This window comes from Acinonyx jubatus, chromosome D1 (genome assembly GCF_027475565.1).
Source record: "Acinonyx jubatus isolate Ajub_Pintada_27869175 chromosome D1, VMU_Ajub_asm_v1.0, whole genome shotgun sequence".
Lineage (NCBI taxonomy): Eukaryota > Metazoa > Chordata > Mammalia > Carnivora > Felidae > Acinonyx > Acinonyx jubatus.
The window spans coordinates 103,818,127-103,843,507 of NC_069390.1; the positions used below are offsets into that span (position 1 = coordinate 103,818,127).

At 47.9% G+C, this 25,381-nt stretch overlaps 1 protein-coding gene and 1 long non-coding RNA gene across 5 annotated transcripts in view; one reads left to right on the forward strand and one right to left on the reverse strand.

The window, feature by feature from the left end:
* Nucleotides 1-15,605, forward strand: part of POU2AF1 (POU class 2 homeobox associating factor 1) — a 29,389-nt gene extending 13,784 nt beyond the window's left edge. For 2 of the 3 annotated variants that reach the window (XM_053204125.1, XM_053204126.1), the window contains exons 2-5: nt 10,900-11,030; nt 11,546-11,588; nt 11,673-11,938; nt 14,576-15,605. In XM_053204125.1, the coding sequence (XP_053060100.1) occupies nt 10,900-11,030; nt 11,546-11,588; nt 11,673-11,938; nt 14,576-14,890 (755 nt within the window). In that variant the 3' untranslated portion in view covers nt 14,891-15,605. The remainder of the gene's footprint in view (nt 1-10,899; nt 11,031-11,545; nt 11,589-11,672; nt 11,939-14,575) is intronic. The other variant, XM_015082293.3, reaches the window with a different exon arrangement.
* On the reverse strand, nt 4,988-24,253 carry LOC128311951 (uncharacterized). Of its 2 annotated transcripts, XR_008290703.1 has the most exons (4): nt 23,974-24,253; nt 22,098-22,285; nt 16,668-16,727; nt 4,988-7,470 (listed from the first exon to the last, which is right to left on the reverse strand). It is a non-coding gene; the product is annotated as an uncharacterized LOC128311951 (long non-coding RNA). The 2 variants fall into 2 exon arrangements; XR_008290702.1 differs by lacking the exons at nt 22,098-22,285; nt 23,974-24,253 and adding an exon at nt 16,812-18,151.
* Between the last annotated feature and the right edge of the window lie 1,128 nt (nt 24,254-25,381).

The following is a 25,381-nucleotide window of genomic DNA, read 5'->3' on the forward strand; positions in this document are numbered from 1 at the left end:
ACTGACCAATTGCGTTTGTTTTTTTTTAATTCACAAAATTGGACTGAGGTGTTGATAATCTAGCCGTCAGGAGAATGACCCTTGAATTTTTCAAGAAATGGCACAATGATACCGAAAACTGAAACACCAGTGTGCTGCCTTTCTTAGTAATGGTTTCATCAGTATCACTTTCTGGGAAGAACAGGTAGCCAACGAGGTACAAACCAGAGATATTCTCAGACCAGGTGTTGGGACCAAAAAGGATCTGACCACATGTGAGAAAAGCTGCATTCCTCTTTAATCCTCTAGAAAGACTCATATATTTAATTGGAAGACAGGAAGCAAATATACAAAGATTGTTATAAATTTCCAGGACTGAGAAATGCTGGGGAGATAGAAAAGAGAGAAAAAAAAAAGGGAGACAAGAGAGTTGAAAGTTCGAATGCTGGATGAAAGCAACACCAATTCAGGAAAGAAAGGCACGGAAGGAAAATCAATCACCCGTGTGTCATCCTTTGTGTGGGGACATCCACCCAATAATGGAATTATTCCTAGTAGGGAAATCAAGCGATGAAATAAATTATCTTCAGCAGTGGAGAGTGGAGGATGGAATCAGGGAAGGTATCCTGAAGCATGTGGCATTGGATATGGATCTTCAAGAATAAATGATAAAACGATAGTCAGATTTCTTGTTTAGAACTTGGGAGAGGAAGAAGCCTATGAGGGATATAACATGTGAGCATTAGGAAGAAAATCCGAGGATGTGTAGGCTGGTGTTTACAACATTTTTTTTTTTTTTTTGGCACAAACCTCTTTATTCAAACCAAACCTACTGCAGAACTCCAATACAGAAATAAAAATGGAGCCATTTGGGGAGGATATTGAAGCTCTGACTGCTTATTCACCCCCAGACTCTCCTACTTCCTTCCTGTTGTTGGCCACTCCGGGTGCCTTCACTGTATTCCAAAGTTCTTTAGGTCACAGCTGGACAACCATGACCTGGACCCATCCTCCACTCATTCAGCAAGATTCCTCATAGCTGGTCATAAGTCCTTGGGTTAAATACTTCCAGGGTAAAGGCTACACTCCCAAAGCAAAGTGAGTCACTGTGAAGCATGTTGTATTGGTCTCCATTAAGCTCTGAAACTGTGAAGGTCATATTTTCAGTCTATGTGGGTATCTTGTGAACAAAGAAGGGCATCTGTTCCTCAAGATTGACCTGGTGACTCCTCTCCCTGGCTTGCTATTCTAGCAACTTCATGAGGGAATGCCCCACGTCATGAGGCATGGTTAGTAAACCAGAGATTTGGCAAAAAAGCTCATCTTGACTGGCAGTTATACCTCACATCGTGAATCAATTATAAGGTCTAATTTCACTCACAGGGGCTCTGCCCCAGGCCTTGGGGTTGGAGCATTTGGATCTGACCCCAAATGTACAGCTGGTGTTGGGTCTGAAGAGTCTTCCTCCAGGGAAGTGGTCTTGGGAAAATTTGATTTCCTTAGTCTCTTTGGTCTGGAAAATCTCAAACTAGATATTATTTAAATCAACGAACAAACCATTGGATTTCTTCTCCTCTAGCTGCCTGACCATAGGTTTTTCCTGTTCTTGATCAGACTGTCAATTCTAGATTCAGCCTCCAGGTCGTAATCTAGTAAGGAAAGATATATCTGTCTCCTCTGCTCAGTCTCTTCACTTTGGTGCTACCTTGCTACAAAATTTGGGTAGACACCTTGGGTTGGCTCATCCCCGTTACGGTCTTGTGCTCTCAGTGTAGACCCTCTCTCTCCCCATTCTGATTCCTGTTTCTCTTGATAATGCTAAGGCAATGCTCCTAGTATGTCAACTGGAAGTCTGCCTTGCTCTAATAGGTGATAAAACTTCCCTCCCTGACCACCGAAGAGCCTTCCCATTCACACTGCCATGTTTCCAACCCATATGGGATATGTGCTCCTAGATTTCTAGCCCTGTGGAGAAGTACCATGACCATGGTCTCAGTCATGGTTCTGTCTCTGTCCTTTGGGAGATACACGGAAATTCCTTGAGGGGCTGTATCTGAGGTCAGGACAAGGACATGCCATCTTACTCTGTCTCTCAGAAATCTCCCAGGTGCTCCTTCCTGGCATTCTTTAAAAATTGAAATCTACCACAAACGTACTCCTCTACTGGCTTCTGAAGAAAGACATAAAGTCATCCTTCTGCTCAGCTCATGGTACCTTTAAGAGAGACCAATGCTAGGATTTTGATGTCTCCTGTCCAGGCTTGTTCTGTTTTCAGTTGCAGTCTTTGACCAGTCTCTCTGTAGCATCTTTGCCCCCCCTGTCTCCTAAGCATGGCTCTCCTGCTGCTTGGAGACACCAGGCCCAGATACGTGAGGGATGACTTCCAGGAGCACAATGAAGGCAGGTTGAGACAGGCCTTGCTGGCCACAGACGCTCTGGGTGTGTTGAGGATAGAGACATTCAGTATCAGGACGTAGCAAGACAAGAGAAGTTAGAATCACCACACAAGGATTAGCTACTTCCCTGATGAGTGAGGGGCTGAGGTCACAGGAGAAATAGCCATTTGTTGAACACTGTTATGTACTAGGTGCTTAACTGTGTAAATTTCATCCAATCCTCATGATAATCCCATGAGATGGATATCATTACTCTCATTCAGCAAATAGGGAAACTGAAGCACATTCATGTTAAATGATTTGGCAAGGGTCACACAGTGATAAGCTATGTACTAGGCTTTCCAAACTAGGTCTGCTTGAGTCCCAACAGCATCATGCCACTTTTCAAGGCCAAGGATTTTAGGGTTCCGTTAGATGCTTCTTCCCCTCCCCACTGAAAGAAGTCCACCCTTAGATGGAAGTGGATTTTTACTTCACTGAGAGCAGTTGTATCCTGACTCAAAAGCTCCTGCAAACATGAATCTCAGGAAGTTAGATTTGAGATATAGAACCTCTGGAGCCAGCCAATTTCTATCTCAGAATCTGAGTTCCTAGGACTGGCCTTCCATGGGCTAATCAGCCAAGATAGGATAAGACCAGCTGGTGTAACATCTTTGGAGTTCATCCAGGACCCCTAGGCTGGGGGTGGACCCTGAACATCTGGAACTACTTTGTGTGTCTTGGGCAGGACTTACATTCATGGTGTGGGCTGAGCCTGACCCCAGACTAGTTTCTCTGCCTCAGAAGGAAAACAGCTATGCCTCTTGCACTGTCCCCTTTATATAGCCCCTACAGAATGGGGACCCCCATTTGCTGCTTAAGTAAGTCCAAGTAAGAATAAAGTGGTGGTGGAAACCAGCCAAACAAGCTAAAACACTTCAACTGTGAGGCACTTGCAGCTCTGTCATAGTTTGTAATTCTAGCTTGTGCATTTATTCAATTAATGTCGATATCCCACTAGACTAGACGGTGAGCTCCATGATGGTTGGGACCTGGTTTACTCTGCTTAGTGAGTATTTGTTCAGGGCTCTCCTAGTCTTGTCCTCTGCACTGGGACCCAGTGTATCTCAGATGGGAGCACTTTCTGCTCTGGTGACCCGGGTTTCTGTAAGAGACAGGCAGATGCAGCTGGTTTCTCAGGTGGACCTATCCACTGTCATTTCAGTCGAAAATACCAAAAATAAAACTTTGCGGGGAATTGTTTGGGCCTCTCAGTTCTCGTCACTCATGTGAGCACACTGCTGGTAACCTTCTCATGGACTTCTTTTTCACGTCTCAGATTGGAAACACTATTTCTTGGGGAAATTGGCAGTCAAAGGAGACTGGATCAGGGTGGTCCAATCCCAGACTCCAACGAGAGGAATGAGGGTCAGAACCTGGCAGGGGACATTTGGTGACTGACCTCCAGGGTTACCCAGAGAGATAAATGGACTTGCCCAGGCAGAGGACAGGCAGGTGATGAGGCAGAAATGGACTGTGCTTGGAATCAGAGGTCCTGGGTTTAGCTGATGACAAAGCTATTTACGAGTGTGGACTTGGGCAAGCCACTTAACATCTCTGGGCATCGTGTTCCTCATCAGTGGAAAGGAGGGTGAGAGGGAGACTGACCCTGCCTATTCAGGAGTTGTGGTGAGGCCACACTTGAAATCATTTGTGTCAAGGCTGTGTGAGTCACAGAACATTGTGTGCAAAGGTGAGCATGGTGACTTCTGAGTTCCTGGGGGCTAAGCTCACGACCAGGAAACACAGGCCCGAGTCTCCACAAAGAAGAGGCAGAACACAGACACTGTTTCTGGGAGTAGAGAGAGCAACCCAAGAGCCTTGCGTGGTCTGCTTGTTCTGCTGGAGGTTTGGAGGGAGGATGGACGTATGGTGTGGAAGGCCCTGAGAGTCCTCGGGGAAGGATGTCTCTGCAGCGGTGCCCATGAAGAGAGTCTGAAGGCTCTGGCACTAGCAGCCTTTTGGCTGACCTCTCCCAAGGTCATGGAGTGGGACATCCAGAACTTTGGGACAGTCTAGGTAATATTGAGGCTGTGGAATGGGAACACCTCATGCAGGAACCTGGTGGAAGAGAGCAGACTGCAGGAAAACTAGCTCTCTGCTTAAGCCTAACATAACCTGAGAGCAGTGTGGTGACCCTGGGTATTCATTCCAGGCTGACTGGGGCTTCCCTTCAACAGGGATCACTCGGCCCCTAGACCCCTTTGGTCAGGGACTCTGTGCTTTCTAAGACTGAACAAACCTCTGTGGTCACCCCAGATGTACTTTAGGAGCCTTCCCTGGCTCTCTCAGGTCGTCAGCTCTAGGTCCTTTTGGCCCGCCCAGGTCTGTGGCTGTCCTTCATCCTTTCCCAGTGACCTGCCTCTGTGGGGCTGATGGAAGTATGCCTCTTAGAATGGAGACAAAGAGAGAGGAAATGTCACTACTTTTCCCTTTCCTTCTCTGATGAGACCAGAGAGCCCAAGATCAGCTGCCATCTTGGAGCTCTCCTGGTGGAGACGTACCAGTCTACACATCAAGATGCCACGACTTATTCCTCTTCGGCTGCCTCAGCAGCCTTACAAGCAACACCAGATTGTAATTCGGTTGAGGTTCTACTTTCTCATATCTTCTAAACACCTTCAAAGGCATTTTTTGTCCATCTATCTTTTTCCGCCTCTGCCCTGCGTGTTATCCAGATTGCTAGAACGTATGAGTGACGTGGTGATACCTCCTGGCTGCAGAGCCCTTTCAGTTCAAACACCAGTGAGTGGAAAGCCCACATTTACATGCGCATGAAATCTCTTTGTTGGAGTCCATTAAAAAAAAAAAAAAAAGTAAACAGCAATCCAGTGTAAATTGGGCGGGAAAGCTTTTCTGTAGCGTGTCAAGTCCAATCTTTGGCCAAAGCCCAAGTTCTTGCTTCCTGTTTGGAAAAAACTCAGCCATTGTCCATGAATGGAAAGAACAAATTTGAAAACTTTGACTCAGATCTTCACCAGAAGAGGAACATTCACATTAGTGTTTCAATTAAGGATGTGGATAATCCTTTAGCCACATGAGCTAAACTTTCCCAGGCGCCCTCAACTACCTTAGGCAGAGAACACAAACAAACTTCTTTACGTTAAAGTGAAAAGTGTCAGCAACTTTTATGACTTTGTTTTCACTTAGAAGCTAGGACAAGTTTGTTAGCCCTGGGCTTGAATTCCTATTGTTCATGTATTTGTTTTTGGTTTTGCTACAAGTGAAGAGAAAATTATTTGTATTTCTCCTTAGTGGATCTTTAAAAAAATAATACCGAAGGTTCAACAGCAAAAGAGAATAATATTTACCGAGGTTACTTGGAGTGATCAATAGTGTGTCATGTGTCCTTCTGGGCTAGGAAGGTTTTGTCTTTCAAAATGGCCTCGTGTGGCTGCAGGAGGGAGGTTCAACCAGTCAGTTGTAAATGGAAAGCACTTTCAGCGAGGTAGATAGTCGACATGAGCGAGGTGGGTTCCTCTTCCGGGTTCCTTGATGGTAGAAATGTAGGCTTACCCTGGATCCCAACTAGCCCTTACAGCAGCAGTCCTATCTGCTGTTGAACTTACTGCCTGGCCCTGGTGGCTCGCAAGAAATCTGTAACAGGACAGCGGCTAGGAGAAGCATCTTCTTTCAAGAGGACCCTCGACACCGTTCTAGGTAGCACCTGGCTGATGAAGGCGCCCTGAAAGCTGACTGGAGACATTACAGTGACAAATACCTGGGTGTGAGCTCCACCAGGAGCCATGAGGAGGGACCTATCTCCTTAGCTTCCTCACTGTGGCGTGAATGTGGTTTACATGGGGCGATGAAATAAACAAGTGCTGACAATTTTGCATATGTCCTCGGTGATATTTATTATCCCTTCTTCCGGGAACTGGAGGGCCGTGTTTATTTAAATGAGTAGCATCCACATGCTTCCCAAGCTCGGGGCGAACACACACGATGCCCGCATGCAGACAGAGCACTGCCAGAGGCGACCCGTCGGCTGGATCTGTCATGGTCTGTGCCCTCCAGTGGAACGACAGCTGCAGGGCTCTTATTTTTGTGACGTGGAGCCTGTCCGGCTGTGTGGCAGGGGGAACTGAAATGTCTTCTGCTGACTTTTTATACCTTCAGATTTTTCTCATCGCTTATTTTGGAAAAGGAAAGCCCTCACTGGGGCCAAAGTTATAGGTTTTTCTGTAAACGAGTTTTGTGGGGTTTTTGTTGCTGTGTTTTGTTTTGTTTTGTTTTTTTCCCCCAAACTCCATTGGCGACTGACTTCCAGTGGTGGGAAGTAACATGGCTGAACGTTACTCGCCCTGAGGAAAGGAGATTCCTAGCAGAGGCCAGGAGGCTCATGTTTAGGTGGAAAGATTTTTCTCAGTGACGGACACTTGGCTGCTCCCAGGAGACTTAACGGGCCTTCGACCACAGGAGAAATGGTGAGGAGGCTTCAGGCTTTCAGGACAAGCTGCCGTTTGGTCAGGGGAATCCTAACACTTCTGGTCAACTCTACTCTGGGAAACTGGACCGGGTAGCATCATTTTGATCTCCTGCTTTCTTTTCTTTGTCTCTTATTTATTATTAAGAAATTATTTTAAGAATCTTAAAAATGTTCTTCTCAGTATTCTAGTCTAGTTGTTTTAAAGTGGCTCCGTTCAGGGATCCCCACGCCCCCAAGGCAAAGCAATCTCCATTTCAGACAAATTTCTTTTCACCTTCCAAATTTTTATGCTGGTTTCTCAGGCTGGTGGTGGTAGGGGTGGGGGGTGGGGTACAGTGTTTACCACAGAATTAGAAACGTTTATTGTTGCTTTACAAAGGTTGGTGTGAAAAGGACTAACTGCAGGTTTTGGCTTTGCAAATAGGCTTGGCCACTGGGGTCCTTGGGGAATTGTCCTGAGGCTTCTGATTCTGGTATTTCACGGTCACTTTGCAAAGACACCAGGCTGAAGCACCCTCGAGCACTGGAACATGCGCACTGGCAGTCAGTTCCTGGATTCCTTGGCAGCTGGTTGTGGGCTGGTAGGTGGGGAGGCAGCAGGTCCTTGAGAGCTCCGGGAGTTTTGCACTAGGAAGAGGTGGGGACTTAGAAACTGCTCTCCATATGGTCCTTGTGCCAGGGCACACCTGTTGACACTGTGGCTTCTAAGGAAGTCCAGACATCAGAGGGTGATGCCCTCAGCTCACAGCACCTCCCCCAAGCCCTCTTTGTTCATTGATTCAAAAACAACAGGAGGCAGGAAGCCCTCCCTTGACAAGATCCTGGAAATGCCCAGCTGGCCCCTTTGCAGCCAAGTGTTCGATGTGTCCACTTCCTGGGAGGGAGCGGGTGGGGAGTCCTCTGGGCCCTTCCCCACAAGCGTACATGCAAATCAGAGAGGGTTAGCCGTATACCTGTCTTTGGTCTGGACTGAGATGTGAGCACGTGGGATGGAGCCTTTCTTGCCCCTCAGCTGAATTAAGAGTGTGGCCACCGTGCTTAGACCCCCAAATAACCCTGTCCCCTGAGTTTCTTCCGAGTGTGCAATGCCTCAGGCTGCACTCGTACCTAAGAATAGCTGGAAACCCAGCTGCAGACAAGTGTGGTCTGATATGGGAGCGAATAAAGCCACTGTGGGTGACTGAGAATGAGTGAACAGAGTGTGGGAGGGCAGGCGCCCCTGTTTGCTGCCATGTGGGGCCCCACCTGGGGTCTGTGGCCAATGCTGGGCATCACTGATCATGAGAGAAAGTGGCACAAGGAACCCGTGTAGGAGTGAGGCACCCAGAAGGAGGGTTAGAAGGATTCAGGACATGTCATTAAGAAATAGCTGGAAGGACGGATATGCATTCAGACTACGGGGGACCTGGTATCTGCCTTCCGATGCTGGAAAGAGATACGACTACTGCTGATACTATTAGCTCACATGTATTTAATGCTTGCTGAGCACACGCTCTGTTGCAAGCATTTACTTGGAATTCTCAAGCCTACCAGGTATGTGCCATTATGATCTTCATTTGCAGAGGTGAGAAGGCTGTCAATGGATTCTGAACGGCGAGTTTCATCAGAAGGCAATGCCAGGCAAAATGGCGCTTGTTACCATGCGGCCGGTCAAGCAAGAGGATAGAGCTTCCTGACACTGAAGCTCCCCAGAGGAAGGTGGAAATGGGTGGAGGGAGGGGAAGGAAAGTAGCATCTACCATAGCTGGCCCTGGCCATGGCTTTGAGACCCTCTGGCGTATTATTGCAGGGAATCCTCACAACTACTGTGTGAGACGTGGGTTATTGAGGCCCAGGGGTGTTAAATAAATCATCCGAGACCTTGCCACCAATAAGCGACAGCCCAGTTTTGCATACAGGTATTTTTGGCTCTCAAGTCTGTTGTTAATGCTGCTTTTACGAAGGTGATGGTGCCCAGGTAGTGCTGGGGCACTGGTATGGGGCTGGATCTCTCTGCTCCACACTCTAGTTTCAGTCTGATTTTATGTCGGTTGTAACTGTTTCATTGCATGTCTCTCCCACTAGATGCAAGATGCATGTGGGCAGGAGCCATAGCTATCTTGCTCAGTGCTGTATTCCCAGTGCCCAGGGATAGTTGGAAGAATGAATATCAGTTGAGACTCCTTGTTACGATGGGGCGGGGTCAGGGGTGGGGGTGGAATTAAAAAGAGGATAATTTATCTATCAGGACGTTAGAGGGAAACTCTGGTATTCGATTAGGGGTGGTTATCAGTGATGCTAACCCCAGCAGAGCTTCAGAATCACCGGAAAGACTTTTAAAATATAGATTCCTAGGCCCACATCAACCCCCCAGAATTGGAACTACCTGGAAGCAGGGCCTGGGTATCTTCACTGTGTACCACTCCCTGGTCAATTCTGCTACCTGGCCAGGTGAGGAGGCCCCATGGATGCATCTGAGTCTGGGGTTCTCTGTATTATGTGTCCCTGGGGCTCTTGGACACCCCTTTCCCTCCCCCTGCTGCCTCTCTACCTGCTGGGCTTCAAGGCCAACTGCGTGTGTGCCTGGAGCACGGATGGAGGTCTGGTGCCGGGTCAGGCATGAGTTCTTATCAATTGGGTATTTACTGAGCAAAGTTCAGCCAGGTAGCCCTATGGTTCCGGGTTTAATAGATACCTAGGCTTCCAGGCTTTTGATTCAGAGTCCAGGTCCCTGGGACCCTTATCAGTGGATGATAATGGGCTCCCTGTGTGAGTCCCCAGGGCCAGGGCTACTCACTATTCTTGGCTGACCCAGGCCTGCCCTCCAAAGGCCCAGGGCCCTAGACTGTGGGCTGTCTGGGAGGGCAGATGGTCAGTGCCCAGCCATGACTGCTTCTGGCTTGCTCTCCCTGGCCAGGAAGTGCCCGGTTCCAGCTCAGTGCTTTGGTTTCCCAGCTTTGATGACAAAGGGCACAGGGAGCCTTCTCTCTACAGCAGGGCTGGACACTCTCCGGCTCCCGGTATGTGGATCACCAGTGGGTATTGGTCCTCTGCCTTGGGAGCCACGGAGAATCCAGGAACCGTTCACTGCAGCCCATTCTATGGGTCCAGGAGAGGGGAAGGCGGTGGGAGGGGGTGAATGGCAGCACATTCCAAATAATCATCCAACCGGTTAATCAGCAAATCCCTTACTGAGCTCGCTGTGGACATGCTACTTGAGAAGATATAGAGAAAGAAGGTATAGTATCTCATCTTGAGAAGCTTATCATCCGGTTAGGGGCATACGAAATTTACACCGAAGGATTACTAATTATTATATAGCAGATTGCAAATTTATTAAATGCTTGCTCTGTACCTGTTTTATAGTAAGCATATACTGTGCTCCCCATTTACTAGGTCAGCGACCCCTTATGACATTCGTTTGGCAAGAAATGGCACAGAGAGGTTTAGTAACTTGCCCAGGATCACATAGCTAGAATGTGGCAGGGGCAGATTTCGAGGCCTGTGCCATCCGACTCGGCGTCCCTGCTCTTTTGCCGTCCTCTACTGCCCCCTATGATGAGCACTAACCAGGCCTGTCTAAGAGGCTGGAGGATGAAGCCACTTCTGTGGGCAGCCGTGGGCCACCAGGAGGGTTGCACTAGTCTTGAGCCAGGGCAAATCAGGAAGCTGAGAAGTGTGAGCGTGAATCCTGACCACTGGAAATTTCAAGTAAAGGCGAGGAGAGGAGACAAGCAGGAAACCAGAGAAGTCTGAGTAGCCCTTCTGGCCAGAGTCAGGGCTTATTAGTCCTTAGTGTGCAAAGTGGTCGGAAAATGGGTTGAGCTGACGCAGCCCAGGACTTTCAATTGTACATTAAGTTTACAGGACTGAACTGGTGAGGCAGAAGGGAGCTATAGACGGTTTGGGGCAGGAGGAGTGGCAATACTGGGGGAAATTGTCTAGGAAGTCTCCCGGGTCCTCCCTGCTCAGGCACAGCTGAGGTGAGCCGGCAGACCCTTGAGAAGAGGGGAGCATACGCTGGGGTGGGGGCTCGTCTGAGAGGCCGATGAGCACCGGCGACATTGTTTTTCGCAGCCTCAGCACCAGAACAGGCCCCGGCTCCACCCCGGCCATACCAGGGCGTCCGTGTGAAGGAGCCAGTGAAGGAACTGCTCCGGAGGAAACGTGGCCATGCCAGCAGCGGGACGGCTGTCACACCTACGGCGGTGAGGGGGCCACTGTGGCCCGAGTGTGCGTGTGCGTGTGCGGTGGGGTGTCCAAAGGGGCCCTGGCTCTAGGCGAGGCTCAGCGAGGCCACAAAGGCAACACGCTGCCAGGTACGGCTGCTGAGGAATGGGCTTAGGGGAGAACAGGTCAGTGATCCCTGGGTAGACCAAGGAGGACTGGGGCCATGGGCTGGCCCCATTGAACAAAGCCAATGCCGGGGGCCTGAGTGAGCAGATGACTCACACGTCCTGGCGTGAGCTGGGTACCCCCTTGGGAAGACGACGAGGCCAGTTCCCTACGTGCACAGGCTTCTTGCTAAACGGAAACACGCATCCCCCATAAGTATAGGTGGTGACGGCTGGGACATGACATGGATGTTTTGGTCTGAGAAGGAAGATTCCCCCCCATCACCCCGCAACGTATACTTTCCTCCCCTGGGGCCCTCTGGGCAAGTTTTCTGCAGAGGGCCCGATGGAGAGAGCTGAACACTGATCCTAGTCTCTCCTCCCTCTAGGTGGTGCTGCCCCATCAGCCCCTGGCTACCTACACCACAGTGGGTAAGAGCTCCCCACAGCCCTGGTCCCCTCCAGGCCCCTCGTCTGGGCCACACCTGCAACTCTGTAATTTCCTTCTTCCCACAGGTCCTCCCTGCCTTGACATGGAGGTCTCCGCTTCCACAGTGACAGAGGAGGGGGCCCTGTGTGCCGGCTGGCTCTCCCAGCCGGCCCCGGCCACCCTCCAACCCCTGGCCCCGTGGACACCCTACACGGAGTACGTGTCCCACGAAGCTGTCAGCTGCCCCTACTCAGCTGACATGTACGTGCAGCCCATGTGCCCGAGCTACACGGTGGTGGGGCCCTCCTCCGTGCTGACCTACGCCTCCCAGCCGCTCATCACTAATGTCACGGTACGTCACACAAAAGCATTGCTGCACCAAGGACACCCTTTGGAACCTGGGCTGACTTCCTGACCCCTGATCGTTCTTGCTACTGATTCTCAGGATAACTGAGTCTTCAAGCCCTTCCTGTCCCGCAGGGAGGCCTGCTCTTCCCATTGACCTTCCGCAAAGAAGGCGGATGGCCTCCCTTGTCGTACGTTGTGCTCTTTGGGGCAGGGATGTTCTCCGGCCCTTCTGCCCTAAATCTCCCCGTGCTGCCCCCAAAGCAGAAGGTCTTGGTTGGAAGTTTCGGTTTTCAGTGAGTGGGGGTATCAGGTGAGGTCTGACTGGGGCCTTGCGCCACACCAGGGCTCTCTTTCTATTCTGCTGACTTAGAGGCTGATCGGTCACCTCATAGTGGGATTTGCAACAGGTGACACGACTTTTCAGAAAACTACTTTTGATGAAGTCAGACCCACCTACAGGGTAATTTGTTGAGTCCTGACTCTAGCATCAGATTGCTTGGGTTCAAATTCTTGTCCCTTACTAGCTATGTGATCCTGGACTGAGTAACTTAATTTCTCTGAGCCCCGGTGTCCTCATCTGTGAAATAGGTATATTAACAAGAGGGCTGATGTCAGGCTCAATCGGGATGATGCCCGTGGAGGACTTAACACAGTTCCTGGCATATAGAAAACACTCAATAAATGTTACGTTATGATTGTCTCAAAGTCGGCCAGCAACATTAACCAAGGGCTGCCTTCGAGTGCCCGATGGGAAAGAAAGGGCCTGCTCCCCCAGACACAAAGGAAGAGAAGTGGTTTTATGTGAATGGTATCTGTTTGAGCAAAGGAATGGGAATCCCCTAAGCATTCGGAGGAGGAAAGGTCTATGGGTGTAGCTATATCCCGCCTCAGTTCAGGGAACACTCTGGGGGTGCGAGTTGGGGCCTCAGGAGTAGCTGCAAAGCCCACATTGAGGTGGAACTGGCTTTGGTTCCCCACCTCCCCCCACCCGTTTCCCTCAAGGGTTCAGCGTCATGCTGTTGCACCTGCCCTTTCATCACCATCCAGGCAAGCGCACACAAGAGCTCTCCTCCCCCAACCCTACCTGGCTACTCTGCAAACCGGTTGTGGGCATGGATGATGGTGGCTAGAGGAGTGAATTCAACATCTTTCCCAAGCAACTCATTTCCATATCGTGGGCCTTTGGTGGGGGCGGGAAGCGGTGGACATAATGGTTCTCAGTCATTTCAATCCCAAGGATTTCTCTCATTATTTATCCTTTCATTATCCCCACCTCCTACCTTGAAAGGCTCTGTGTATCAAACAGACTGTATTTATTAAGAAATAATTTGTTTGTTTTGCCGCTTTGTAAATCAACGCATCAAAGCTGGTGAGAGCTACTAGTCAGCACCCCTGATTAGCAGGAGATAAGACCTGTTAAAGCCCGGGGTTGGTGGAATTCTATCCCTGAGCAAAGAAACCTGCAGTCCCCGGTTTCTGACTCCACAAAGTAGGATTTCCATGGGAATTTTGAAATGCTGGAAACAGTCAGGCTTTGCTGGGAGGCTGGAAGGCCTCTGAGACCCTTCCCAGCTCTGTCATTCTATAGAAAAACACCCTAAAGCCTTGCTACTCGAGCTACGGTCCCCGGACCAGCCACCCTGGCGTCACCAAGGATCTGATGGGACATGCGGAATCCCGGGCCCTACTCCAGACCTCTTGTACCAAAACGGGCATTGTAGCAAGATTCCCAGGGGACTGACATAATCTCTTTTCTAAATGACTCTGTTCCCAGGGGCGGTAGGGGGAGACTTCAGCCTGTCTCACATCATTTCACGCAGAGATCTTCCTCCCCGTCCCTGCTGCCTCAGCTGCGGGAGATAGTCGGAATCCAGGCCCTGCCTCTCTTGCAGGCTTGACCTCAAGTGTGGTTTTATAAAGTGACCTTTATAGTGTGGTTGTTGCCCACGTGAGGGGTATTGTTTGTAGGGCACCTGCGAGAACGCCCGGGGACAGCCACGGGGGCCCAGCTCAGAGACAGAGGAGGATGAGGATGTGGCAGGCACCGGGTTCCCCCAGCGTCTGGGTCGGTCCCGAGCACGTGGGAGATGAGTGGCACCGTGTGGGCGGACCTCAGGGCGGACCACACACCGTGTGTGTCCAGGCGTGACAGCGGCTGCCTGGGGGTACAGCTGCTACCCAGGGGGCAGTCTCGTTAACATGCTGTATTTTCACCAGTTTTTAAGATGTGCATCCCCCCCCTCCCCCGCCTCCACAATTTAATATCTCTGAAATTAGGATGGAATTCATATGCAATAAAATCTGGAAAAGCGTCTCCAATTGGCTCAGCCCTGCGATGTCAGTCCTGCTCGTAAGGGACCCCACAGAAGAGAAAAATGGAGGTGGTGGGAGCCAGGACTTGTAGCTAGTGAGAATCAGGGGCAGGGATCCAGCTGAAGTTTGCCTGGCTTCTCCTTGGGGGGAGACACCGAGCAGGTGGAAATGGAGCCCCCACACCCCCCCACCCCCTGGGCTGAGAGCGCAGGCAGGGGCCAAGTTGAGGGGGCTGGAGAGCTCTCCACCGGGAGCAGGACGAGCGCAGACGGACGAGCGGATACCCCCGGGGCTGCTAACCCTTGGTCCCTTGTCTTCCCCATCATAGACCAGAGGAGCGGCCGCGCCCACCGTGGGGCCCCAGCTGGAGGGCCCGGAGCACCAGGCGCCCCTCACCTATTTCCCATGGCCGCAGCCCCTTTCCACACTGCCCGCCTCCACCCTGCAGTACCAGCCTCCGGCCCCAGCCCTGCCCGGGCCCCAGTTCGTCCAGCTTCCCATCTCCATCCCCGAGCCGGTCCTTCAGGACACGGAAGACCCCAGGAGGGCCATCAATTCCCTGACCATCGACAAGCTGCTTTTGGAGGAAGAGGATGGCGACGCCTACGCGCTCAACCACACGCTCTCGGTGGAAGGCTTTTAGGGCCTGCTCGCCCGGAGAGTCCTGCTCCCCGAGCCTGGGATTTTACACTGAGCCTGGGATTGAGCCTCAGATTCACGCCTGTTTGGAGTAGCTGTCTCACAACTACACTTTCCACCCTCAACTAGAATAATTGGCTTTCCTTCCTCCCTCCCTCCCTCCTCCTCCCTTCTTCCCCCTTGCCTTCCTGCCTTCTTCCTCCTTTTCTCCCTCTCCCCTCCTTCCCTGCCTTCCTCCCTCCCCCCCTCGCTTCCCCCTCCTCCCTTCCTCTCTTTCTCCCTTCCTCCCTCCCCTGAACCCCTTCCTCCCTTCCTCCTTCCTTCATTTTTTTTCCCATTTCTGTTTCCATCTGAGAAGGAATTATAGAGATTTTTGTGGTAATATTGATGCCAGTGTTGCAAACCCATGTCCCAGGTGCTTTTATTTCTGCCTCATTTTGTTCATTGGAGCAGCAGCCCAGCTGAGCTGTCTTGGGGCCAGTGCCGCCCTGCCCTCTGTCATTTTGAGGTGTATGGGGTGGCCTCGCAGACCCACTGCCCAAGTCCTTGAGCTGTCAGTTCTCACAGTTGATTCTTTGTTTGCTGTTCTCTGTGCTGGCCAGATTTACAGTCTAGGCAGCAGAGTCCCAAGGCCTGGGGCTCAGTTAGGTGGTGGGGGTTCCGGGGGAGAAAAATCAACAGCAGAGTGGGTGGGTTGAGGGACAGAGGAGGGAGGGGAACGTGTGTGTGTGTGTGTGTGTGTGTGTGTGTGTGTGGGCATGTGTTGCGGTGGGGGGAGGGGGAGGAGAAGGTTGGGTGGGGAGAAGGAGGACTAAGGAACCACTGAGCTTCAGATTACTTGGTTATTAAGAAGGAGAATAAACTTAAGAGCAATAATTGCTTCGATTGGTGGTTTTGTCGCTCTCCTTGAGGATACTTGGGAGGAAAGCCGAGCTCTTATAATCGGGAGGGTTAATACCTCTGATTGCGCCTTCCCACGTGCGGACCCTCCGTGGTGCTCGCTGTGTGCGAACCAAAACTCGCTGAAGCCCCATGGGGGCGGGGTCCTCGCTCAGTGCCACACGTGGTTCTTCTGTGTCTTAGAAAGAGCCATCCTTGTGTGGGACCACAGCCTCCTTCTCAGGCACCTTCCTGGGGGCTTCTAGAAGCTCAGCCAGAAGTACCACTGGGTTTAATTTCAACGGATATTTTCTGGCTGGTGCTGGAGCACAGCTGTTGCTGGGGGCGTTCATCTCCTGACAGGGGCTGTCATCTGCTGGCTAACCGCATTGTCAGCACAGGGCAGACAGCTTAGTTGGCGGAATCCATGACGAGGTAATAAACTTTTCTCAGAAACAATGGCTTCTTGGACACATTTTCTTGCCCTTTTAAAATAAAAACTCCAGAAAGTTGTCTTTCATTGGATTTTTTTTTCTGCTTTGGGTTTATTTTGACCCAAATGTCAGCATCTGCCTAAAATCTCAATACGAATATCTTGAATTATTTTTACTCAGACTTACTCTTTGGATTTAAAAGCATAAAATTTCAGGTACCGAATTGACATCTTTGTTGGTAGTGACGGCGAGTAGGCAAAGGGGGGGGGGCGGTTTCAGGCCTGTTGGATCAAACACCCTGGTTTCCTTTAAGAAAACACTATGCAAGATTTTTCAGCCTACTCTTGGAGGGCTTGAGAGGACGTAGAAGCAATCTCTGTAGGGGAGTTAGGTTGGCAAAAACTACCAAGGAAATAAAGTACTTTAAGTGTTTGCTAAGATTTAAACAGTGTCTTTTTGTCTCCTTACCTTGAGGTGAAAAGGTCTTGGTTGTAATAACCTCCCTCAGTTTCTTCCTGGGTTTTCCTGCTAAAATGGAAACATGTTAATAAAGATTTGCTCAGACTCCTGTGCCGAAGCGTTTTATTTCTTATCAGATTAATCCCCCTTCACCTGCAGTTCCGTGTGGGGCAGTGTGAGTGCAGGCAGCCGCTTACACCAGTCTTGTTGACTTTGCAACTTGATCTACAGCAAGGGAAGAAGGAACCGGCCCCACCTGCCTGCTGCCCAGCTCCTGCGGGCACAACGTGCGAGGCCCGTAGCCTTGTCTCCAGGCGAGCGGGGATCTGAGATGATGAAGGAAACTGTTTAACTCTATTGCCCTTCCTGGGTGTTATTCATGCTACATGAGTCAATTCTCGTGATGCTGGGTGTCCAGAGGTAAGTTCAACCACTGGTACCTCCATGTGTCAGAAGCTAGGCCCACAGGAAGCCAGCTCTCAGGGCCAGACATCACAGTGAGAGGGACGGTCAAGAAGCCTGCCAGTCCTCTGGAACACCAGTCCTTAGAGTGAGTAACGGATTGGAAGGTCTCCTTTCCCAGGTGATTTTCTGAGTTACTAAGAACTTCTGAGATCACTGCCTTCACTGTTCATCTCTCCTGGGGTAACCGTTTTTGTTTTTTTTTAATAGTCCACTTTATTCTGCCATATGTCTTGTGTGCAGATTTTGGGGGACAATAGTATCTCCAGCTATTTCATGTGCTTTACTTGATCACCCCTGTTGTCTTTCTTCTTAGTCTCTGTGTAGATCATAATCCAGAATAAAGACACGAAAGGAAACGTACTTGAGGATTTCTCCCCCCTCTAGTTTTACCAACACTCAGTGGGAGGGGAAGATCTTTTAAAAATGTACTTTGCCTCTGTCACCAGCTTCCGTGATGCCCTCGGTCTGCAGTGTGGAACATACGGCCGCCTTGGTCTAGGTCGGTGCCCTGTCAGATTCTGATCCATGAAGCTGCCCATTTCCAGCGTGAAATGAGGCAGAAAGGAGAAGATGAGTACCCGGTGGGACAAAGAAGCTGGGCCTCTACAAAATAATAATGCCACCACGAGGCTCAAATTCTCTGATCCTTCATCTGCAATCATCTCTCAGTGGAATTTGGAGACGTGTTCTAAACATGAATTTCCTGAAATCAGAAATCATAGATAACTCATTTTGTAGTAACCTACTTTGTGAATCAGAGGTGAGGTACTCAGTAATTCCTCGCTGAATTGCATGAATTTGGGAGATTTTCCATCGATTCTGTTGAAGGAAAACGGATACGGATGACACAGTTGATTACAGTGGAGCCTCCTTTCTGAGACTCACAGACACATGACGTTTCTCAGATGTTTTTTTTTTTTTTCCCCTTAAAGCTTGGGTAGGAACTTCCATAAGCTGGTCTTCTTATTCGTTAGTTCTTCAGGTACACCTATGGATTCTTTGGAAGGGCTTTACATTTTTTTCTTAATTAAAAATTTTTAGGGACACCTGGGTGGCTCAGTCGGTTAAGTGCCTGACTCTTCATTTTGGCTCAGGTCATGATCTCGCGGTTCTTGAATTCAAGCCCCTTGGGCTCTGCGCTAGCAGCCAGAGCGTGCTTGGGATGCTCTCTCTCTGCCTCTCCCTCGCTCTGTGCCCTTCCCTTGCTCTCTCTCTCTCTCTCTCTCTGCCTCTCCCTCGCTCTGTGCCCTTCCCTTGCTCTCTCTCTCTCTCTCTCTGCCTCTCCCTTGCTCTGTGCCCTTCCCTTGCTCTCTCTCTCTCAAGATAAATAAAATTAAATTTTTATTTTTTAAATTTTATTATTTTTTTAAATATATGAAATTTATTGTCAAATTGGTTTCCATACAACACCCAGTGCTCATCCCAAAAGATGCCCTCTTCAATACCCATCACCCACCCCCCCCTCCCTCCCACCCCCCATCAGCCCTCAGTAAAATTAAATTTTTTAAAATTAGATTAATCAATTTTGTCAAGAACACTCAACATACTTGTAAGTATACCATACAGTATTGTTATCTCTAGGCACAATGTTATACGTCAGATCTCTAGGAACTTATTCATCTTGAATAACTGAAATGGAATACCCGCTGATTAGCAACTCCCTCTTCCCCCTCGGCCTAGCCCCTGGCAACCACCATTCCATTCTTTGCTTCTATGCGTTTAACTATTTTGGCAAAACACTCGTGGACATGGACTTGTACAGTGTTTGTGCTTCTGTGACTGACTTTTTCCACATAGCATAATGTCCTCGATGGATAAAGAAAATGTGACCTATACATACAATGGTTATTCAGCTTTAAAAAAGGCAGTCCTACAGGACATGACAACATTGACGAACGTGACCATTCATTCACTGAATATATGTTATTCAGTGGCAGCTCTGGGCTAGGCAGGCATCAAGAGTTATTACAGATTTCTGCTTTGAAGTAGTTTGCTAGTGCAGTGATCTCTTTTCAGTGTGAGTGTCCATCCCTATACACGTATATTTAGTTATTTATAAATCGTATCCCTGAACTCCTCTATGAACATAATATCCATTATAGAACGGTCACAAGAGAAATTTAAAAGATGAAGTAAATATAAAACATAATATTTTAAAGCATTGTTTCAGTCATTAATATAATAAAATTCTTTTAACTTTATTAATAATTAAAGTTATTTGTTACTGATAAATAATAAATAATAATAAATAATGTTTAGAAGGAGAAATATTATTGAATATATCTAAATTGATTTTTAAAATCTTTGTGATTCTCCAGGGACGCCTGAGTGGCTCAGTCGGTTAAGCGTCCGACTTCGGCTCAGGTCACGATCTTGCAGTTTGTGGGTTCGAGACCTGCGTCAGGCTCTGTGCTGGTGGTGTGGAGCCTGCTTGGGATTCGTTCTCTCTCTGTCTGCCCCTTCCCCTGCTTGTGCTCTCTCTCTCTCAAAATAAACAAATAAACTTAATAAATTTAAAATAAAATAAAATAAAATCTTTGTGATACTCCAAGTTGAAGATCTGGGTCTAAGTTCTATTGTTTAGGTACTTGGTTTGAATGGATGTCATAGCTGAAAAAGACACCATACCAAGATGTTGAGATCCAAATAAAAATAGTAAATCATTGGCTGTGCTAAACAAATTAAAAAATCATTTCATAACTGCTTCCATCAATTTTGCAAAGCTTTATTTGTAAATCTGGCTGGTAAATTGCCATCCTAGCTGACATCAGTCTTATAAACTCACTGAGGGGGCTGCCTTTTTATATTTTCAACACACTGAGTTAAAACCACTCAAAATCTTTATCTGGAAAATTCTTAAACAAGCTAAAACATTCTGCTTCTACTTAAAAAAAAAAAGTATGAAGACAGTTTTCATAGGTGACACACACCTAAATCATAATTGTCAGCAACAATAGCCCATGATGATGGATATATTCCTCAACATCTACTAAACTTCCACTTTCTAAATGTTTTCCCCATTGCATGAGCTTATAAAAGCATCATTAAAATGTCATCTTTGTTTTGATGGGCTGGTTAAATGAAAATTATGTTCGTTACTTAAAGCATATCTGAGGCGCCTGGGTGACTTGGTTGGTTGAACGTCCGACTTCGGCTCAGGTCACGATCTCCTGGTTCATGAGTTCAAGCCCCAAGTCGGGCTCACAACTGTCAGCCCAGAGCCCACTGCGAATCCTCTGTCCCCCTGTCTCTCTGCCCCACCCCTGCTTGCACTCTCTCAAAAATACATGAAACATTAAAAAATCTGCAGGTAACATATTTTGCACAGTAAACTTATCAACCAAAAAAGAATAGCAAGTTTAGGTAAAAAATATCCATAATTCATGTTTCAGTCTGACAGTTCTTTGGAGTTTTAGCCGGGAGATAATCAGTGATTCTCTTCATGGTGCAAGAGTCCCATCCCACTATAAAGCTTGCGTCACTGCGAGGTGCTATGTCCGTAAGGTTAATCACACAGATGATCATCCTGTAAAACTCACTATGTTGCAATTTGATGGAAGTGAATGAACTGAGCAAAGGCACCACCATCAACCTTTCTCCCATACAGGACGTCCTCGTCTCTCTGGGGACACTCTCAGACCCACGTGTCACACAGTTTGGGCACCAGCCTTAGTCCATGCTGAGGTAACAATTCACTCATGAATGAGCACTGAAAATCAAGTGTTCTAGGAAATCTTCAGTCTGAGGCAAACAGGGACATCTGGTCCCCTTAGTTCACATATTCAATCCAAGTAGATTTCATTTCTTTTTTTCTCATAAATGAGTAGTTTCTTTCTATACCCCAATGGATTGTCTCTTGTGATACCTAGGATATACACACCCCACTTTGGAGCTTGGATTAAAGATTCTTGCTTGCTGGAGTTGTCACTAAAGCCCCCCCCCCCCATGGGGACCACCCGAGAGAAGCTGGCTGTGGCCTGAAGAACCTTGGCACTAGAATGACCCCTGCAGGGCTGAAAAATCTGCTTATCCCAATGATAGGGTATAACTGAGCCATGACTAATGTCTTTAGTTGCGGTCTTAAAATTCTATCTATTTCTGTGAAACAAGCTGGTGGTGTCTACAGTGACTCAGGAGGGCTCCAGAGAGGTTGTAACTAACTTCTGATAAATGAGACTGGAGACTCTTGCCTCATATGCCACGTGCAATAAACAACATGTAGGTGCCGGGTACTGAGCTACTCGTTGGGGAATTTAAAAAGTCAGGCATAGCCCTTATTACAAGCCACTCAGGGTTAGCGGAGCAAATGGAAGGTTATTTTAACGTCGTGAAATGAGTGGTAAGTATAAACCCAGGTGCTTTACGTATCTCACATTTACTAGTAAAGGTGTTGCCACTATCTCATTTAATCCTCACAAAAAGCAACTAAGGAAGGCACCATTTTAACTCCTGTTTATAGGGAAAAGAAACCCTTAAAGAGGTTAAGTAACTTATCCAAGTTCACATGTTCACCTCAATTCATCCAGCAAGTATTACTGTTTGCCCTGTGTGTAAAGATGGGTGAAGAAGAAGATACGGATGAAGACGTGTGGTCGGTTGGAATGTTCCCACGTGGACTACCTCAGATTGCAATCACTCAGGGGTCTACATATTGGGAGAATCTCCTGGTCAGCACTGAATCCAGAATGGATGTGCAGCGAGAAGGGCACCATTTTAGGTCAGCCGGCTGGTGGCTGTTTGACCTTGAGATCTAGAATCTTGATGGTTAGTGGCGCCCCCCTCCAAGTCCTATATGCTCTCACGGTGCTAATTATCTATGTGCCAATATCCAAACCCTCCCGTTTTGCTACTAAGCGAGGTAATATCATTTGGACCTGCGGTATACACACAATACAGATAGAAAACTGAATGGATGTAGATTTACAAAACAAAATATATTTAACGGATTACACAGACTGTAGCCAGAAGTCTTACCTTTTCGTACTTTTGTGGTCTCTCTGAAAGTTTGTCCTTCAGTGGACCTGTAGCCAATGGGTGTGTCCCCAGAGGCGGTTTCTCAGGTGTCGTGATTTTCAAAGTTGCTGTAAAGATTCTGAGTCTGCCACACCACCTGTGTGCCTGGGTTGTTTTCCTCTGTCGAGGGGAGTATCATTTGCCCATTTCTGAGGGTGAGGAATTTTGAGAATTAGTAGATTGTTAGCTCCAAAGCGCTCCATGCACACTTATGCTTGGGTGCTTTCCAAATCGAGGGAAGTGATGATGGTAGCTCTGTCTTCATTATGCTCCTTTTTTGCATTCCTTTTGATATGTTAGCCACCCATTTAACAGGTGCTTTAGGGAGTCCAGTTCTGTTACTCACGTCTGACACCATCACCTGGAAATATCTCGGATCCCACAGGTGACGGACTCAGTCCCACGAGACCGCACCCCCACTGATTATAGATTGGGGGTTCCAATGACCTCCGCCTCAGTTTCCATTAACTTGCTAGAGTGGCTCACAGATGTCAGAGAAGTATTTTACTTAAGGGCCTGGCCAGTGGGGGGGGGGGGTGCCCGGGGCAAAGGATGGGAGAAAGGGAGCGGTGCTCCCCTGCTGTCTCCCACGCACCCTTCTCTCCAAATCTCCAAGTGTTCACCAACCCAGGAGCTCTCTGGACCCCACCCTTTTGGGTTTTTATGGAGGCTCATTACATGGTCACTGATTGACTTAAATCATCCATCCTGGCCATCAGTTCAATCAACCTCTAGCCCCTCTTCCCTCTCAGGACTATCTAGCCTTGGTTGGCAGGTTGGTTTCTCTGGCAACCAGCCCTTCCTCAGGTTACCCAGGGGCTATCCTAAACCGCTTCATTAACAAAACGTCTTTATCCCCCTGGTCACTTAGGAAATTCCAAGGGTTTTAGGAGCAGTGTGCTAGGAACAGGATGAAGACCAAATTTCTATTTCTTAAAAAAATCACAATATCGTAGTGAGCAGCTACCATGTTCAGCCAAGGTGCTGGCACATTTCCTAAATCTAGAATTCCTCGCCTTTCTTTTTTGTGTCCTGACATCGTTAACATAAATCAGAATATCTAAGGGGCTGAAATTAAATGGGTTAAACACCTTTTGTAAATTTCAACACAGAATTCAGTTCTGGCAAATTATTCATGAGAGTACCCTGTTCTGTAGATTTGATTTAAAAATGCCTTTCTGGGGCGCCTGGGTGGCTCAGTCGGTTAAGCGTCCTACTTCGGCTCAGGTCATGATCTGATAGCTGGTGACTTGGGAGGCCTGAGTAGGGCTCTGTGCTGACAGCTCAGGGCCTGGAACCTGCTTCAGATTCTGTGTCTCCCACTCTCTCTGCCTCTCCCTTGCTCTGTCTCTGTCTCTCTCAAAAATAAACTAAATTAAAAAAAATGCCCTTCAGAGGAAGGAGTGATGTAGTCGGTATGAAGTTTTTATGAGATAATTTGAAACAGGTATTTCTCTTTATTCTGAAGGGGATCCTCTTTTGTTTTTCCAAATCTCTTAGACTTACAGATCTACTTTCTCCGTTTTAAACAGAAATCTACACACCATCTTCCTAAACAGAAAAAGCATAATCCTTTCTGCATAAGCCAATAAAGAGTGCAAGGGCTTTGGGGTAAAGATGCATCGAGAACGCCTAAATGCCTTTGCAGACCTGAATTTCTGTCTTTCTGCCTCAGGAAGTAAGTCAGGATAAATATTTTTTTGGAGTTGCGGCATTCGGCCCTATTGACCCCCCCCCCCCCCCCCCCCCCCCCCGGGGAACAGTGACTCTGGTCTATGAACTTGAAGACAAGAAGGCTTTTGAGCTGAGTCATTGCAGTGACTCAGCGCCAACTCACCTGGGGCGAGTTCAGAGGCTATGCGTTTGCTGCTGTGTCCCCTGTAAAAGATCTGTTTACCTGCACCTTTGAAATGGAATAACAGACTCTTTCTCACATCAAAAGCCATTGTTACCCCATCTGCCGCAGAGGTACCTGATGAAAAGGGGAACAGCTTAGAGCAGACGAAACTAGGTTTGAATGGGTATATGTCAGAGTAGAATTAAAGTGCCCGTGGGAACGTCTGACGTAGCTATCATAAACCTCGCATGAATGTTAGTTCCTCCTGAGTAGAAAAGAAGATCTTCCGGCATCTTGTACTGAAACTTTAAAACCAGCCCACAGGTATGGTAGAAACACTTCCGAAGCAAAATTTAAAGGCAAACTACCTTTCTTATAGCTGATAGTAAAACAGAATCACCTGGCTGCAAAATAATTATATTTTTTATAGCTTGCTTATCATATACATATAGTTAGGGTTTCATTTATTACACAAACTGCTGTATATAGCAGTTGTGTGTCACTAGCTTTACGTCTGAAATAAGGGTACCTTTCATATACTTAAATGATGTACTTATCATAAACCTTATCATACTGGCAACCACTATTAAAATTAGAAGGTACGCGCAGACTTACTGAAAACACTGTATATTCTTTTGGGCAAGTTCAACGTAATGATGTGGGTTTATCAGACGCCTGTGTTTAGAAGAACCCATCATGGCAACAGGTGGGCGAGTGGGCTGGAAAGAAACAGGAGAAGCACACATACCTTTGCCCTGAGGCTACCAGGAAGAGTTCTGATATTTCCCATCACCATTACTTTTTTCCCCTGCATTTCATCATAAGAATTTTCAAACAGGCACCAAAATTTAAAAAAACATACAGTGAATGCCCATATGCTCACCCACCCCCCCAGAGCTACAATGAGCATTTCTCTCTAGTTTATTATAAACTGATCTAATGCATCTTTTTCTCCATTAATCGATTTTGTATTTAGATGTATCTCAAACTAAGTCGTGGACATCGGTGCACTCACCTCTAAGTACTTTAGGACGCGTATATTAAAACTGAGATGAGAAAAAAAACCCAACTGAGATTAGGGCTCTTATTTCTTATTGGGAGGGCAAATCTATGTAAAACGAAATGTAAGAATTCAACGAGTACACCTGTGTGACTCGAATCTCTATCAAGATCCAAAACGTTACCATTACTCCCAAATCCCCTCATGCCCTTACCTAGGCAGTCTCCACTGCCAACTCCATGGAGGCAACCACCAATTATTTTTCCTCATAGATCAGTGTTGCCTGTTGGAGAATTAACATGAATCGGATCATACAGTACACACTCCCTCGTGTAACTCTCCTGTGACTCAGTATGATGCTGTTCGTGCTTACCCCCATTGTTGAACGTATAGTTTCTTTGAACTGCC